This window comes from Oncorhynchus masou, chromosome 5, assembly GCF_036934945.1.
Source record: "Oncorhynchus masou masou isolate Uvic2021 chromosome 5, UVic_Omas_1.1, whole genome shotgun sequence".
NCBI lineage: Eukaryota > Metazoa > Chordata > Actinopteri > Salmoniformes > Salmonidae > Oncorhynchus > Oncorhynchus masou.
This window is the reverse complement of record NC_088216.1, coordinates 55,546,238-55,561,608: the sequence shown is the minus strand read 5'-3', so window position 1 is coordinate 55,561,608 and position 15,371 is coordinate 55,546,238. Positions and strand designations below refer to the sequence as shown.

Here is a 15,371-nt window from a genome sequence, read left to right as displayed (position 1 = left end):
GGAAACTATCATTTCGAAAACAAAACGTTTATTATTATAGCATATACCCTGACTCTGCGTGCAATGAACACAAGAGAAGTGACAATTTCACCTGGTTAATATTGCCTGCTAACCTGGATTTCTTTAAGCTAAATATACAGGTTTAAAAATATATACTTCTGTGTATTGATTTTAAGAAAGGCATTGATGTTTGTGGTTAGGTACACGTTGGAATGAATGCACACTGCATCGATTATATGCAACACAGGACACGCTAGATAAACTAGTAATATCATCAACCATGTGTAGTTAACTAGTGATTATGATTGATTGATTGCTTTCATAAGATAAGTTTAATGCTAGCTAGCAACTTACCTTGGCTTCTTACTGCAATCGCGTAACAGGTAGGCTTCTCGTGGAGTGCAATGACAGGCAGGTGGTTAGAGCGTTGGACTAACGTTAGTTAACTGTAAGGTTGCAAGATTGAATCCCGGAGCTGACAAGGTAAAAATCTGTCATTCTGCCCCAGAACAAGGAAGTTAACACACTGTTCCTAGGCCATCATTGAAAATAAGAATGTGTTCTTAACTGACTTGCCTAGTTAAATAAAGGTGTAAAAATTATAATAATAAATTAAATCGGCCAAATCTATGTCCAAAAATACCGATTTCCGATTGTTAAGAAAACTTGAAAAATCGGTCCTAATTAAAAATCGGCCATTCCGATTAATCGGTCGACCTCTAGTGGTGATGGATTGGTATAAGATACATAACATAGACAAAACACGGACGCATAAGCAGTCTGGGGGCGTGCGTGCAGCCTGTGTGTGTGTGTGCGTGCAGCATGTGTGTGTGTGTGTGTGTGTGTGTGTGTGTGTGTGTGTGTGTGTGTGTGTGTGTGTGTGTGTGTGTGTGTGTGTGTGTGTGTGAGAATGTGTGTGTGCGTGTGAGAATGTGTGTGTGTGTGAGAATGTGTGTGTCCTCACCCCATAGTGGGGTCCAGGGCGATGCCCTTGGGGTTGTACAGCTCCTGGTCCAGCAGGGTGACACACGTCTGACCGTCCTTGTCACACACAAAGATCCGGTCGTCCACGTCATCCACAAAGTAGAAGTTTCCTGTTAGCCAGTCAATAGCCATCTGCTCCACATCTGGACAGCAGAGAGAAAAAGAGAGAGTGAAAGAGAGAGAGATGAGTGGAAAGAGGGAGGGAGTAGGGGAGATACAGAGAGAGAAGAGGAAGGGGGGGGGCAAGAGAGAGAAAGGAAAAGGGAGGGAGAAAATAAAAATAGACAGAAAAGAGGAGACAGATGAGAAACAAAGAAAATGCTTTACATGTCGACTGATACATCTTCATTGACCTGTTCTCCCTCAGGCTCGGTCTATGTGGGCACCTGCACGCTGTATGATCTAATGTACCGTACGTTTTAGTATTGTGGTAAAGGAAATGGTGGAGTGAGACATTGAGGTAATGGTAGGGAGCTCCATCATGACTTGATAGTCCCAGTGACTATAACCATATCTAACTGTCCTGCTCGGCCTGGCTTTCTGTCCGTCTCTGTCTCACTGCTAGCTATGTAAACATTCCATTATGCACTCATTGCTGATGTTTCTAAATCTACAGCACATTAACCTGGCACCGTATTGTGTGTGTGTGTCCTCTACATACTGTATGTGCAGCAGAGTGGTGATGGAAGAGAGATACATATTAAGGTATAATATAACATGCAGCGTGGCACAAAGCCTTGACACTCGCTTACAGAATGACACACAGCAACACACACATAAGCATTCAGGCGCACGCACACAGACACACACTCAGACTCACGCAGGTCGGTTGCCTAGAAAGCCTGGCAGCCTCTGTAATTCGGGTTATTCTTTGCAATTTCCCTGAATGTCAAAAGAGATGACCGTGACATTGGCAAATTAGGCTTCCTCTAAGCAATGTTCCTGTCATTCACAGACAGACTCACTCTCGCTTACTCTCCTTCTTCCCAAGTCCACCAACAGTATGCAGACGTTTCCCTGAACCACTGATACAGGGTCCAATTCTTTCTAAAAACCTGCTGATGGTTTGGCTTAGGATTGGAATATCTGATCCTAGATCTGTGGTCACGGGGCAACTTCTATCCCGGCACTCCAGTACTATTATACCCCCTGCTTCACTGTGGCTGCGTTCGGTATTAGTTAGTTATCCAGTGTTTGTGTTATGGTCCTTTTTAATTAGGTTGTTCCAGCTGGGAGAGGAGAGTGAGAATGTGGTTGTTAGAGTGGTAGAAATTGTACTGTGTAATCTCCCATTAAGACTGGTAGATTTTCCCATGGCCTGAGGATAGACTCAGCCCCACCCCTCCAAGAACTTCAAAGACCTGGACAAACACACAGGCCAGACCTGATCTCAGATACTACTATACGTGCTACATTGAGCTTGTCTGTTACAATAATATGAATAGAAAGAAGTGCAAACCCCGTCCACCTGGCACTGTCCAGACTAAAGCAAATCCTCAGTTTCAACCCAAGTCTGACACACACACACACATAAATATGTGATGCCCCACCCCACTGAGACTTGAAGGGAAAATGCCCTGCTCCACCCAAACAATGCCGAATACAGCACATACAGAGGGCAGAGGAGAGAGAAAGAGCAACACACACACTCCCACAGCAACCATAGACTGAGTGTTTGCCAGACTTACAGAAAGAGCCCCATTGTCAGAGTTGAAGGAAAAGGAGAGATGAGACACTGGGGAACACAGTGATACAGTCCCCTAAAATTGTAATATTATAACTGGGTTTAAAGTGTGTGTGTGTGTGTGTGTGTGTGTGTGTGTGTGTGTGTGTGTCTCTCTCTCGCGCTCTCTCTGAGGCAGGGGGCATCCCACAAGGTGCATTTTATTGAGCAGATGCCCCAAAACTCAACCTACAAACACTCTTTAAATCTCTCACACACACGTCTGGTGGCGCGGTGTTGATTTAGGAGGGTCAAGGGGATAGTTCTCTAAAAGAGGAAAGAGTAGGATGATGAGGCAAATTCCATGGTCTAAGAGGGCAATAACAGTATGTCTAGTGAAAGCTTACCAGCTCATGACCAATAAATCTAAATGGAATTCAAAAGGAGGTTTCATTGTTACACACACACACAATTTTCAATGTGATTGAATGGAGAGGGCAGGCAAAATGGATTACATTTATGCACTTAAGAAAAATATTTTTAATTGACAAAGGGGGGAGATGAAGAGATTTTATGGTTTCCATTAGGAAAATGTATTATGCAGCAGCAGCTGGCTTAGAGGAGGAGATTTTATATATTTTTAAATACCTTTATTGTGCCAGTAGGAGAGGAGAGGAGAGAAAGAGGTTTACGGGAATCAGGGGTCATATTCCCCATGGTGCTTTTTATTTTAACATGGAACCACGCTTAAACATGCCCAGCTGGCCGCCAGGCCAAACTACGTTGATTAAGCCACGGATAAAACAAGAGAAAAGAGGAAGAGGAGGAAGAATGGAGTGTGGTGGAGGAGGGTTGAAAAATACCCTAACAGTGTGCTCAACAGCTAAAAACAAAAGAGTAGAAGAAGTCCATTGCCTCTCATTGGAACTGATAAACAGAAACTCTGACCGGGAAGCCAAATACTTTTTTCCACCTTCCTCCCTCGCTCCCTCCCTTGCTCGCTCACTCCCACTCTACTCCCACTTCTCTCTTCTTCCTCCATGCATCGTCACCCCATCCCTCCCCCATCCTGTGTTTCCTTCCCTAGAAGAGAGGAAAAACAGTCTGCATTCATTTACTGCACTTCTGTCTGACCAAAATTGCACTATAAAAACAACACAACATAATTGAAAAAACAGACCACAGTGCCTTTTTCCTTTTTTCCTCTCCTCCAAATAGGTTGTTTACTCTGCTCAGCCCTCTGCACCTCAGAGAGAGAGAGGACTAGATTTATATACAGGGAATTTGTGAGGGCGTATTTCTAACCTGCACTTGCTATTGGACTAATCAGAGCCACATCTACAGTGAGCTCCAAAAGTATTGGGACAGTGACCATTTGTTTCTGTTTTGGCTCCAGCACTTTGGATTTGAAATGATACAATGACTATGAGGTTAAAGTGCAGACTGTCCACTTTAATCTGAGGGTATTATTATCCATAATCGGTTGAACAGTTTAGAATTTTTTCGGTGTATATTCCCCCATTTTAGAGGAGCATAAGTATTGGGACAAATTCACTTATATGTGTATTAAAAGGAGTCAAAAGTTTACTATTTGGTCCCAAATTCCTAGCAAGCAATGATTACATCAAGCTTGTGACTCTACAAACTTGGATCCATTTTCTGTTTGTTTTGGTTGTGTTTCAGATGATTTTGTGCTCAATAGAAATGAAATGGTTCTAAACACTTCTACATTAATGTGGATGCTACCACAGATCGTCCTGAATGAATCGTGATTAATGATGAGTGAGAAAGTTACAAATCTCACACCCCCAAGACATTACCATTACAATACCAGGGGAAGTTAGCATTTTTGGGGCGGTATGATATTTGTTCATCTAACTTTCTCCCCCTTCCTCTTCACATCCACCTTCCTATCCCCAAAGCCAATCTCCTACATTCAAAACACTCCAGTCTTAAACACCATCTGGAGAACGCATCACACGATAAGGGAAACTCGCACAAAAGAAAAAGCGGGCTAAAGGAGAAGGGAGAAAAGAACACGCTTCTCCGAAACGTGGTACTGGTTAAGACCAGCCAGGGGCACGCACAGTCAGAGGGACAAGAAGAACTGAAGAAGAGGAGGGAGAGAAAAGAGGAGAAAAAAGACAGCAATGCCAATCATTTCAAAAGAGTTTAAGGGGTGATTAGATGGGACGGGGTGAGGGACGGGGGGAGCAAGACACAGAAGATGTTCTTATATATATATATATATAAAACACACACAAAGAACATCTTGTTGAACGTGGAGTGGTGGCAGAGAGCAGCAAGTAGGCCCTGATCACCCCCATCCCCATTACTTTCCCATATCCCCCTTCCCCATTACTTCACCATAACCCCCTTCCCCATTACTTCACCATCACCCGCTTCCCCATTACTTCACCATCACCCGCTTCCACATTACTTCACCATCACCCGCTTCCCCATTACTTCACCATCACCCCCTTCCCCATTACTTCACCATCACCCCCTTCCCCATTACTTCACCATCACCCGCTTCCCCATTACTTCACCATAACCCCTTCCCCATTACTTCACCATAACCCCCTTCCCCATTACTTCACCATAACCCCCTTCCCCATTACTTCACCATCACCCGCTTCCCCATTACTTCACCATCACCCCCTCCCCATCACCCCCCTCCCCATCACCCCCTTCCCCATCACCCCTTCCCCCATAACCCCCTTCCCCATTACTTCACCATAACCCCCTTCCCCATTACTTCACCATCACCCCCTTCCCCATTACTTCACCATCACCCCCTTCCCCATTACTTCACCATCACCCCCTTCCCCATTACATTACCATTACCCCCTTCCCCATTACTTTCCCATAACCCCCTTCCCCATTACCTCACCATAACCCCCTTCCCCATTACTTCACCATCATCCCCTTCCCCATCATCCACCTCCATTACTTCACCATCATCCCCTTCCCCATTACTTCACCATAACCCCCTTCCCCATTACCTCACCATAGCCCCCTTCCCCATTACTTCACCATAACCCCCTTCCCCATTACTTTACCATCACGCCCTTCCCCATCACCCCCTTCCCCAGTACTTCCCCCTTCCCCAGTACTTCACCATCACACCCTTCCCCATCACCACACCCTTCCCCATCACCCCCTTCCCCATTACTTCACCATCACCCCCTTCCCCATTACTTCACCATCACCCCCTTCCCCATCACCCCACCATCACCCCCTTCCCCATCACCCCCTTCCCCATCACCCCCTCGCCATCACCCCCTCGCCATTACTTCACCATCACCCCTTCCCCATCACCACACCCTTCCCCCCACCCCTTCCCCATTACTTCACCATCACCCCCTTCCCCATTACTTCACCATCACCCCTTCCCCATCACCCCACCATCACCCCCTTCCCCATCACCCCTTCCCCATCACCCCTTCGCCATCACCCCCCCATTACCCCACCATCACCCCCTTCCCCATTACTTCACCATCACCCCCTTCCCCATTACCCCACCATCACCCCCTTCCCCATCAACCCTTCCCCATTACTTCCCCATCACCCCCTTCCCCATTACTTCACCATCACCACCTCCCCATTACTTCATCATCCCCTTCCCCATTACCCCACCATCACCCCCTTCCCCATTACCCCACCATCACCCCCTTCCCCATTACCCCACCATCACCCCCTTCCCCATTACTTCACCATCACCCCCTTCCCCATTACTTCACCATCACCCCCTTCCCCATTACTTCACCATCACCCCCTTCCCCATTACTTCCCCATCACCCCCTTCCCCATTACTTTACCATAACCCCCTTCCCCATTACTTTCCCATAACCCCCTTCCCCATTACTTTCCCATAACCCCCTTCCCCATTACCTCACCATAACCCCCTTCCCCATTACTTCACCATCATCCCCTTCCCCATTACTTCACCATCACCCCCTTCCCCATTACTTTACCATAACCCCCTTCCCCATTACTTTCCCATAACCCCCTTCCCCATTACCTCACCATAACCCCCTTCCCCATTACTTCACCATCATCCCCTTCCCCATTACTTCACCATCATCCCCTTCCCCATCATCCACCTCCCCATTACTTCACCATCATCCCCTTCCCCATTACTTCACCATAACCCCCTTCCCCATTACCTCACCATAGCCCCCTTCCCCATTACTTCACCATAACCCCCTTCCCCATTACTTTACCATCACGCCCTTCCCCATCACCCCCTTCCCCAGTACTTCCCCTTCCCCAGTACTTCACCATCACCCCCTTCCCCACACCCTTCCCCATCACCACACCCTTCCCCATCACCCCCTTCCCCATTACTTCACCATCACCCCCTTCCCCATTACTTCACCATCACCCCACCATCACCCCCTTCCCCATCACCCCCTTCGCCATTACTTCACCATCACCCCCTTCCCCATTACTTCACCATCCCCCCCTTCCCCATCATCCCCCTTCCCCATTACCCCACCATCACCCCCTTCCCCATTACCCCACCATCACCCCCTTCCCCATTACTTCACCATCACCCCCTTCCCCATTACCCCACCATCACCCCCTTCCCCATCAACCCTTCCCCATTACTTCCCCATCACCCCCTTCCCCATTACTTCACCATCACCACCTCCCCATTACCCCACCATCACCCCCTTCCCCATTACCCCACCATCACCCCTTCCCCATTACCCCTTCCCCATTACCCCACCATCACCCTTCCCCATTACCCCACCATCACCCCCTTCCCCATTACTTCACCATCACCCCTTCCCCATTACCCCACCATCACCCCCTTCCCCATTACTTCACCATCACCCCCTTCCCCATTACCCCACCATCACCCCCTTCCCCATTACCCCACCATCACCCCCTTCCCCATTACCCCTTCCCATCACCCCCTTCCCCATTACTTCACCATCACCCCCTTCCCCATTACTTCACCATCACCCCTTCCCCATTACCCCACCATCACCCCCTTCCCCATCACCCCCTTCCCCATTACTTCACCATCACCCCTTCCCCATTACTTCACCATCACCCCCTTCCCCATTACCCCACCATTACCCCCTTCCCCATCACCCCCTTCCCCATTACTTCACCATCACCCCTTCCCCATTACTTCACCATTACTTCACCATCACCCCCTTCCCCATTCCCCACCATCACCATCAACCCTTCCCCATTACTTCACCATCACCCCTTCCCCATTACTTCACCATCACCCCTTCCCCATTACTTCACCATCACCCCCTTCCCCATTACTTCACCATCACCCCCTTCACCATCAACCCTTCCCCATTACCCCACCATCACCCCCTTCCCCATCACCCCCTTCCCCATCACCCCCTTACCCATTACTTCACCATCATCCCCTTACCCATTACTTCACCATCACCCCCTTCCCCATCACCCCCTTCCCCATTACTTCCCCATCATCCCCTTCCCCATTACTTCACCATCACCCCTTCCCCATCACTTCCCCATTACTTCCCTTCCCCATCACCCCTTCCCCAGTACTTCCCCATCACCCCCTCCCCATCACTAATCACCATCACCCCCTTCCCCATTACAAATCTCCATCACCCCTTCCCCATTACTTTCCATCACCCCCTTCCCCATCACCCCTTCCCCATCACTAATCACCATCACCCCTTCCCCCTACTTCACCATCACCCCTTCCCCATTACTTCCCCATTACAAATCACCATCACCCCCTTCCCCATCCCCTTCCCCATTACTTCACCATCACCCCTTCCCCATTCCTTCACCATAACCCCATTACCCCCTTCCCCATCACCCCATTACTTCCCCATCACCACCTTCCCCATCACCCCATTACTTCCCCATCATCCCCCTTCCCCCCCTTCCACATCACCCCCTTCATCACTAATCACCCCCTTCCCCATCACTAATCACCATCACCCCCTTCACCATCACTAATCACCATCACCCCTTCCCCCTTACAAATCACCCCCTTCCATAACCCCCTTCCCCATTACTTCCCCATAACCCCCTTCCCCATAACCCCTTTCCCCATCACTAATCACCATCATCCCCTTCCCCATCACCAATCACCCCCTTCCCCAATCACCAATCACCCCCTTCCCCATCACCAATCACCCCCTTCCCCAATCACCCCCTTCCCCAATCACCAATCACCCCCTTCCCCATCACCAATCACCCCCTTCCCCATCACCAATCACCCCCTTCCCCAATCACCCCCTCCCCTTCCCCATCACCAATCACCCCCTTCCCCTTCACCCCTTCCCCAATCACCCCTTCCCCTTCACCCCCTTCCCCTTCCCCATCACCAATCACCCCCTTCCCCTTCACCCCTTCCCCCAATCACCCCTTCCCCAATCACCCCCTTCCCCCCTTCACCCCTTCCCCCATCACCCCCTTCCCCAATCACCCCTTCCCCAATCACCCCACAATCACCCCCTTCCCCATCACCAATCACCCCTTCCCCAATCACCAATCACCCCCTTCCCCAATCACCAATCACCCCCTTCCCCAATCACCAATCACCCCCCTTCCCCAATCACCCCTTCCCCAATCACCAATCACCCCCTTCCCCAATCACCAATCACCCCCTTCCCCAATCACCAATCACCCCCTTCCCCATCACCAATCACCCCCTTCCCCATCACCAATCACCCCCTCCCCCTTCCCCATCACCAATCACCCCCTTCCCCTTCACCCCCTTCCCCTTCCCCATCACCAATCACCCCCTTCCCCTTCCCCCCCCCTTCATCACCCCATCACCCCCTTCCCCCATCACCCCCCCATCACCAATCACCCCCCCCTTCCCCAATCACCAATCACCCCCTTCCCCAATCACCAATCACCCCTTCCCCAATCACCAATCACCCCTTCCCCAATCACCAATCACCCCTTCCCCAATCACCCCTTCCCCAATCAATCACCCCCTTCACCCACCTTCCCCAATCACCAATCACCCCCTCCCCCTCCCCATCACCAATCACCCCTTCCCCATTCACCCCTTCACCCCCTTCCCCATCACCAATCACCCCCTTCCCCTTCACCCCTTCCATCACCCCCTTCCCCAATCACCCCCTTCCCCAATCACCAATCATCCCCCATCACCAATCACCCCCTTCCCCAATCACCAATCACCCCCTTCCCCAATCACCAATCACCCCCTTCCCCAATCACCAATCACCCCCTTCCCAATCACCAATCACCCCTTCCCCAATCACCAATCACCAATCACCCCCCCCCTTCCCCATCACCAATCACCCCCTTCCCCATCACCCCTTCATCACCCACCAATCACCCCTTCCCCATCACCAATCACCCCCTTCCCCAATCACCAATCACCCCTTCCCCATCACCAATCACCCCCTTCCCCTTCAATCCCCCTTCCCCTTCCCCATCACCAATCACCCCCTTCCCCATCACCCCCTTCCCCATCACCCACCCCCTTCCCCATCACCCCCTTCCCCAATCACCCCTTCCCCCTTCCCCATCACCCCTTCCCCATCACAAATCACCCCTTCCCCATCACCAATCACCCCCTTCCCCCATCACCCCTTCCCCAATCCCCCTTCCCCATCACCCCTTCCCCTTCCCCCATCACCCCTTCCCCATTACAAATCACCCCCATCACCCCTTCCCCCTTCACAAATCACCCCATCACCCCTTCCCCCCAAATCAAATCACCCCCATCACCCCTTCCCCCCCAAATCACCCCCATCACCCCTTCCCCTTACAAATCACCCCCATCACCCCTTCCCCCTTACAAATCACCCCTTCCACCATCACCCCTTCCCCATTACAAATCACCCCCATCACCCCTTCCCCCTTACAAATCACCCCCATCACCCCTTCCCCCTTACAAATCACCCCCATCACCCCTTCCCCTTACAAATCACCCCCATCACCCCTTCCCCCTTACAAATCACCCCTTCCCCCTTACAAATCACCCCTTCCCCCTTACAAATCACCCCTTCCCCCTTACAAATCACCCCCATCACCCCTTCCCCCTTACAAATCACCCCCATCACCCCTTCCCCTTACAAATCACCCCCATCACCCCTTCCCCCTTACAAATCACCCCATCACCCCTTCCCCCTTACAAATCACCCCCATCACCCCTTCCCCCTTACAAATCACCCCCATCACCCCTTCCCCTTACAAATCACCCCCATCACCCCTTCCCCCTTACAAATCACCCCCATCACCCCTTCCCCCTTACAAATCACCCCCATCACCCCTTCCCCCTTACAAATCACCCCCATCACCCCTTCCCCCTTACAAATCACCCCATCACCCCTTCCCCTTACAAATCACCCCCATCACCCCTTCCCCTTACAAATCACCCCCATCACCCCTTCCCCCTTCTAAATCACCCCCATCACCCCTTCCCCCTTACAAATCACCCCCATCACCCCTTCCCCCTTACAAATCACCCCCATCACCCCTTCCCCTTACAAATCACCCCCATCACCCCTTCCCCCTTACAAATCACCCCCATCACCCCTTCCCCATACAAATCACCCCCATCACCCCTTCCCCCTTACAAATCACCCCCATCACCCCTTCCCCCCTTACAAATCACCCCCATCACCCCTTCCCCATTACAAATCACCCCCATCACCCCTTCCCCATCACCCCCCTTCCCCATTACCCCTTCCCCATTACCCCTTCCCCATCACCCCCTTCCCCATCACCCCTTCCCCATTACCCCCTTCCCCATCACCCCCTTCCCCATCACTTCACCACCTCCCCATTACTTCATCATCCCCTTCCCCATTACCCCACCATCACCCCCTTCCCCATTACCCCACCATCACCCCCTTCCCCATTACTTCACCATCACCCCCTTCCCCATTACTTCACCATCACCCCTTCACCATCAACCCTTCCCCATTACTTCACCATCACCCCCTTCCCCATTACCCCACCATCACCCCCTTCCCCATCACCCCCTTCCCCATTACTTCACCATCACCCCCTTCCCCATTACTTCACCATCACCCCCTTCACCATCAACCCTTCCCCATTACTTCACCATCACCCCCTTCCCCATTACCCCACCATCACCCCCTTCCCCATTACTTCACCATCACCCCCTTCCCCATTACTTCCCCATTACTTCACCATCACCCCCTTCCCCATTACTTCCCCATCACTCCCTTCCCCAGTACTTCCCCCTTCCCCAGTACTTCCCCATCACCCCCTTCCCCATCACTAATCACCATCACCCCCTTCCCCCTACTTCACCATCACCCCCTTCCCCCCTTCCCCATTACAAATCACCATCACCCCTTCCCCCTTCCCCATTACAAATCACCATCACCCCCTTCCCCCACCCCCTTCCCCATTACTTCACCATAACCCCTTTACCACCTTCCTTCACCATAACCCCATTACCCCCTTCCCCATCACCCCATTACTTCCCCATCACCCCATTACTTCCCCATCATCCCCCTTCCCCCCCTTCCACATCACCCCCTTCCGCATCACTAATCCCCATCACCCCCTTCCCCATCACTAATCCCCATCACCCCCTTCATCACTAATCACCCCCTTCCCCATCACTAATCACCATCACCCCTTCCCCATCACTAATCACCCCCTTCCATAACCCCCTTCCCCATTACTTCCCCATAACCCCTTCCCCATAACCCCTTTCCCCATCACTAATCACCATCATCCCCTTCCCCATCACCAATCACCCCTTCCCCAATCACCAATCACCCCCTTCCCCATCACCAATCACCCCCTTCCCCAATCACCAATCACCCCCTTCCCCATCACCAATCACCCCCTTCCCCAATCACCAATCACCCCCTTCCCCAATCACCCCCTTCCCCAATCACCAATCACCCCCTTCCCCAATCACCAATCACCCCCTTCCCCCTTCCCCATCATCCCTTCCCCCCTTCCCCATCACCCCTTCCCCCTTACAAATCACCCCCATCACCCCTTCCACCTTACAAATCACCCCCTTCCATAACCCCCTTCCCCATTACTTCCCCATAACCCCCATCACTAATCACCATCACCCCTTCCCCCTCACCCCTTCCCCCTTACCCCTTCCAAATCACCCCTTCCAAATCACCCCTTCCAAATCACCCCTTCCCCCTTACCCCTTCCAAATCACCCCTTCCCCACTTACCCCTTCCAAATCACCCCTTCCAAATCATTACCATCACCCCTTCCCCATCACTCATCCCCCTCACCATCACTCATCCCCCTCACCATCACTCATCCCCCTCACCATCACTCATCCCCCTCACCATCACTCATCCATCACTCATCCCCCTCACCATCACTCATCCCCCTCACCATCACTCATCCATCACTCATCCCCCCCCCACCATCACTCATCCCCCTCACCATCACTCATCCCCCTCACCATCACTCATCCCCATCACTCATCCCCACCACTCATCCCCACCACCATTCCCCATCACCATCACCCATCACCATCACCCTTCCCCATCACCCATCACCCTTCCCCTTCCCCATTCACCCTTCCCCATCACCATTCACCCCATCACCATTCACCATAACCCCCTTACAAATCACCCCCATAACCCCCTTACAAAATCACCCCCATAACCCCCTTACAAATCACCCCCATAACCCCCCCCATTACAAATCACCCCCATAACCATAACCCCCTTCCCCATTACGTCGCCATAACCCCCTTCCCCATCATTACCGTCCCCATAACCCCCTTACGTCCCCATAACCCCCTTACGTCACCATAACCCCCTTACGTCACCATAACCCCCTTACGTCACCATAACCCCCTTACGTCACCATAACCCCCCTCCCCATACGTTACGTCACCATAACCCCCTCCCCATTACGTCACCATAACCCCCCCCATCCCCATTACGTCACCATAACCCCCTCCCCATTACGTCACCATAACCCCCCTCCCCATTACGTCACCATAACCCCCTCCCCATTACGTCACCATAACCCCCTCCCCATTACGTCACCATAACCCCCTCCCCATTACGTCACCATAACCCCCCTCCCCATTACGTCACCATAACCCCCTCCCCATTACGTCACCATAACCCCCCTCCCCATTACGTCACCATAACCCCCCTCCCCATTACGTCTCCATAACCCCCCCCATCCCCATTACGTCACCATAACCCCCTCCCCATTACGTCACCATAACCCCCCTCCCCCATTACTTCACCATAACCCCGACTGCTGCTTTACCATGGAATCCTTAAAACACTCAAGCTAATCAAACTGGCCTTAGAATCAATTAAACCATTAACTTAAGGCTAGCTGACAGAGTTGGTAACACTATGATAGGTGTATTACGTAGTGCCAGCTCCATCCTACAGTACTTAGGATAGGTGACCACACACACACACACACACACACACACACACACACACTCCAATACAATACAATGTACTAAAATACAGATATCTGGGTTTTCACAAACAGCCATTTTACATAGCTAGACATGGCTCAGACATTGGGGCCTCCAGTCAAGAGGAGACTGCTACACAGACCTAATCTTTTAAACCCCCCCCCCCCCAACTAAAGCTAGTGTACAGCTAGACATGGTCTTAACTCAAATCCCCTTGTTAAAGATCATCATTAAACCTACTCATTTCCGCCCAGCCTCTCTGTCCCAGTAACCTAGACATTGTTTATTTTTATCTTTTAATGAGGGCTTCCCAGTACTGTAACACCCAGTAGGGGTGGCAGTGCATTGATGGCTGTGTAGGCAGGCACAGTGTTAGTTAGTGGCTAATCTGGGGCCTGCCCTGGCCCTGTGTGGCTGTCTGTGAGGAGCTTCCCTCCCTGGCGATGTACTTTAGTGAGGTCAGGTCACTGATTGGGTAGGGGGTTAGAGCAAAGAATGCTTTACCAGGCACGCGCCTGCCTTTGACCAATTAGCTCCTTTACGCGGAAGCACATTCCCACATCCACAATCCACCCATCACCCATCACCAGTCTGTTCGGCTAAAGTGTTAGGCAAGTGTGATTGTTTTTAAAAAAGGGATTATTCCGTGCTTATAAAACGCTGTTAATAACAGTGGATTATTCACATTTTGGGTTAAAGACGTAGCCCTTTACACTCGTACCGGTAAACGGGTTGAAAATGGCTGATTTGGACACTGATAAGTGCCTAAACTGAATGCAGTGGTTGTACAGTGACATGCTATATACACACACACACACGACGTCAGAGCTCTGGCGCTGCGCTTCACAGGTTGACTGACAAACGTTTTGAACTTGCGCACCGCTTGCAACAAAAAGTTGACCCAATCCCTCCTGCTAATTGGGCAACTTTTGAAATTGTTTTGTCTGAGTGAGGGACTTGCTGTAAATTAAGAGGACTCTTAAGTAAATTTTGAAAGATGAGACGTTAATGATTATAATAAAATACCGCTTTGATGTCATACAAGCCAAACACCTGTGAGTCCAAACATTCACTTCACATTTCCATATCATAAAACTCATTTACAGCGTTAACATTCATGATCACTATGTTTGATGTACAGCTACAAGATGACATTCTGTGTTGTTCTGAACAGAAGGAGCCTGTTGTATTGTGAAGAAAAGTTGCAGCGGACCGCGTACAATTATACACAAGTACTGCGGACACCGCTTCAAATGAGTGGATACGGCTATTTCATCTATACCCGTTGCTGACAGGTGTAGAAAATTGAGTACACCGCCATGC

General features: G+C 51.1%; 1 protein-coding gene across 4 annotated transcripts in view; it reads right to left on the bottom strand.

The window, feature by feature from the left end:
• The window catches only part of LOC135539899 (low-density lipoprotein receptor-related protein 1-like), a 191,066-nt gene that overhangs the window by 89,212 nt on the left and 86,483 nt on the right, over window positions 1–15,371 (bottom strand). For all 4 annotated transcript variants that reach the window (XM_064966133.1, XM_064966135.1, XM_064966134.1 and 1 more), the window contains exon 7: window positions 965–1,127. In XM_064966133.1, the coding sequence (XP_064822205.1) occupies window positions 965–1,127 (163 nt within the window). The remainder of the gene's footprint in view (window positions 1–964; window positions 1,128–15,371) is intronic.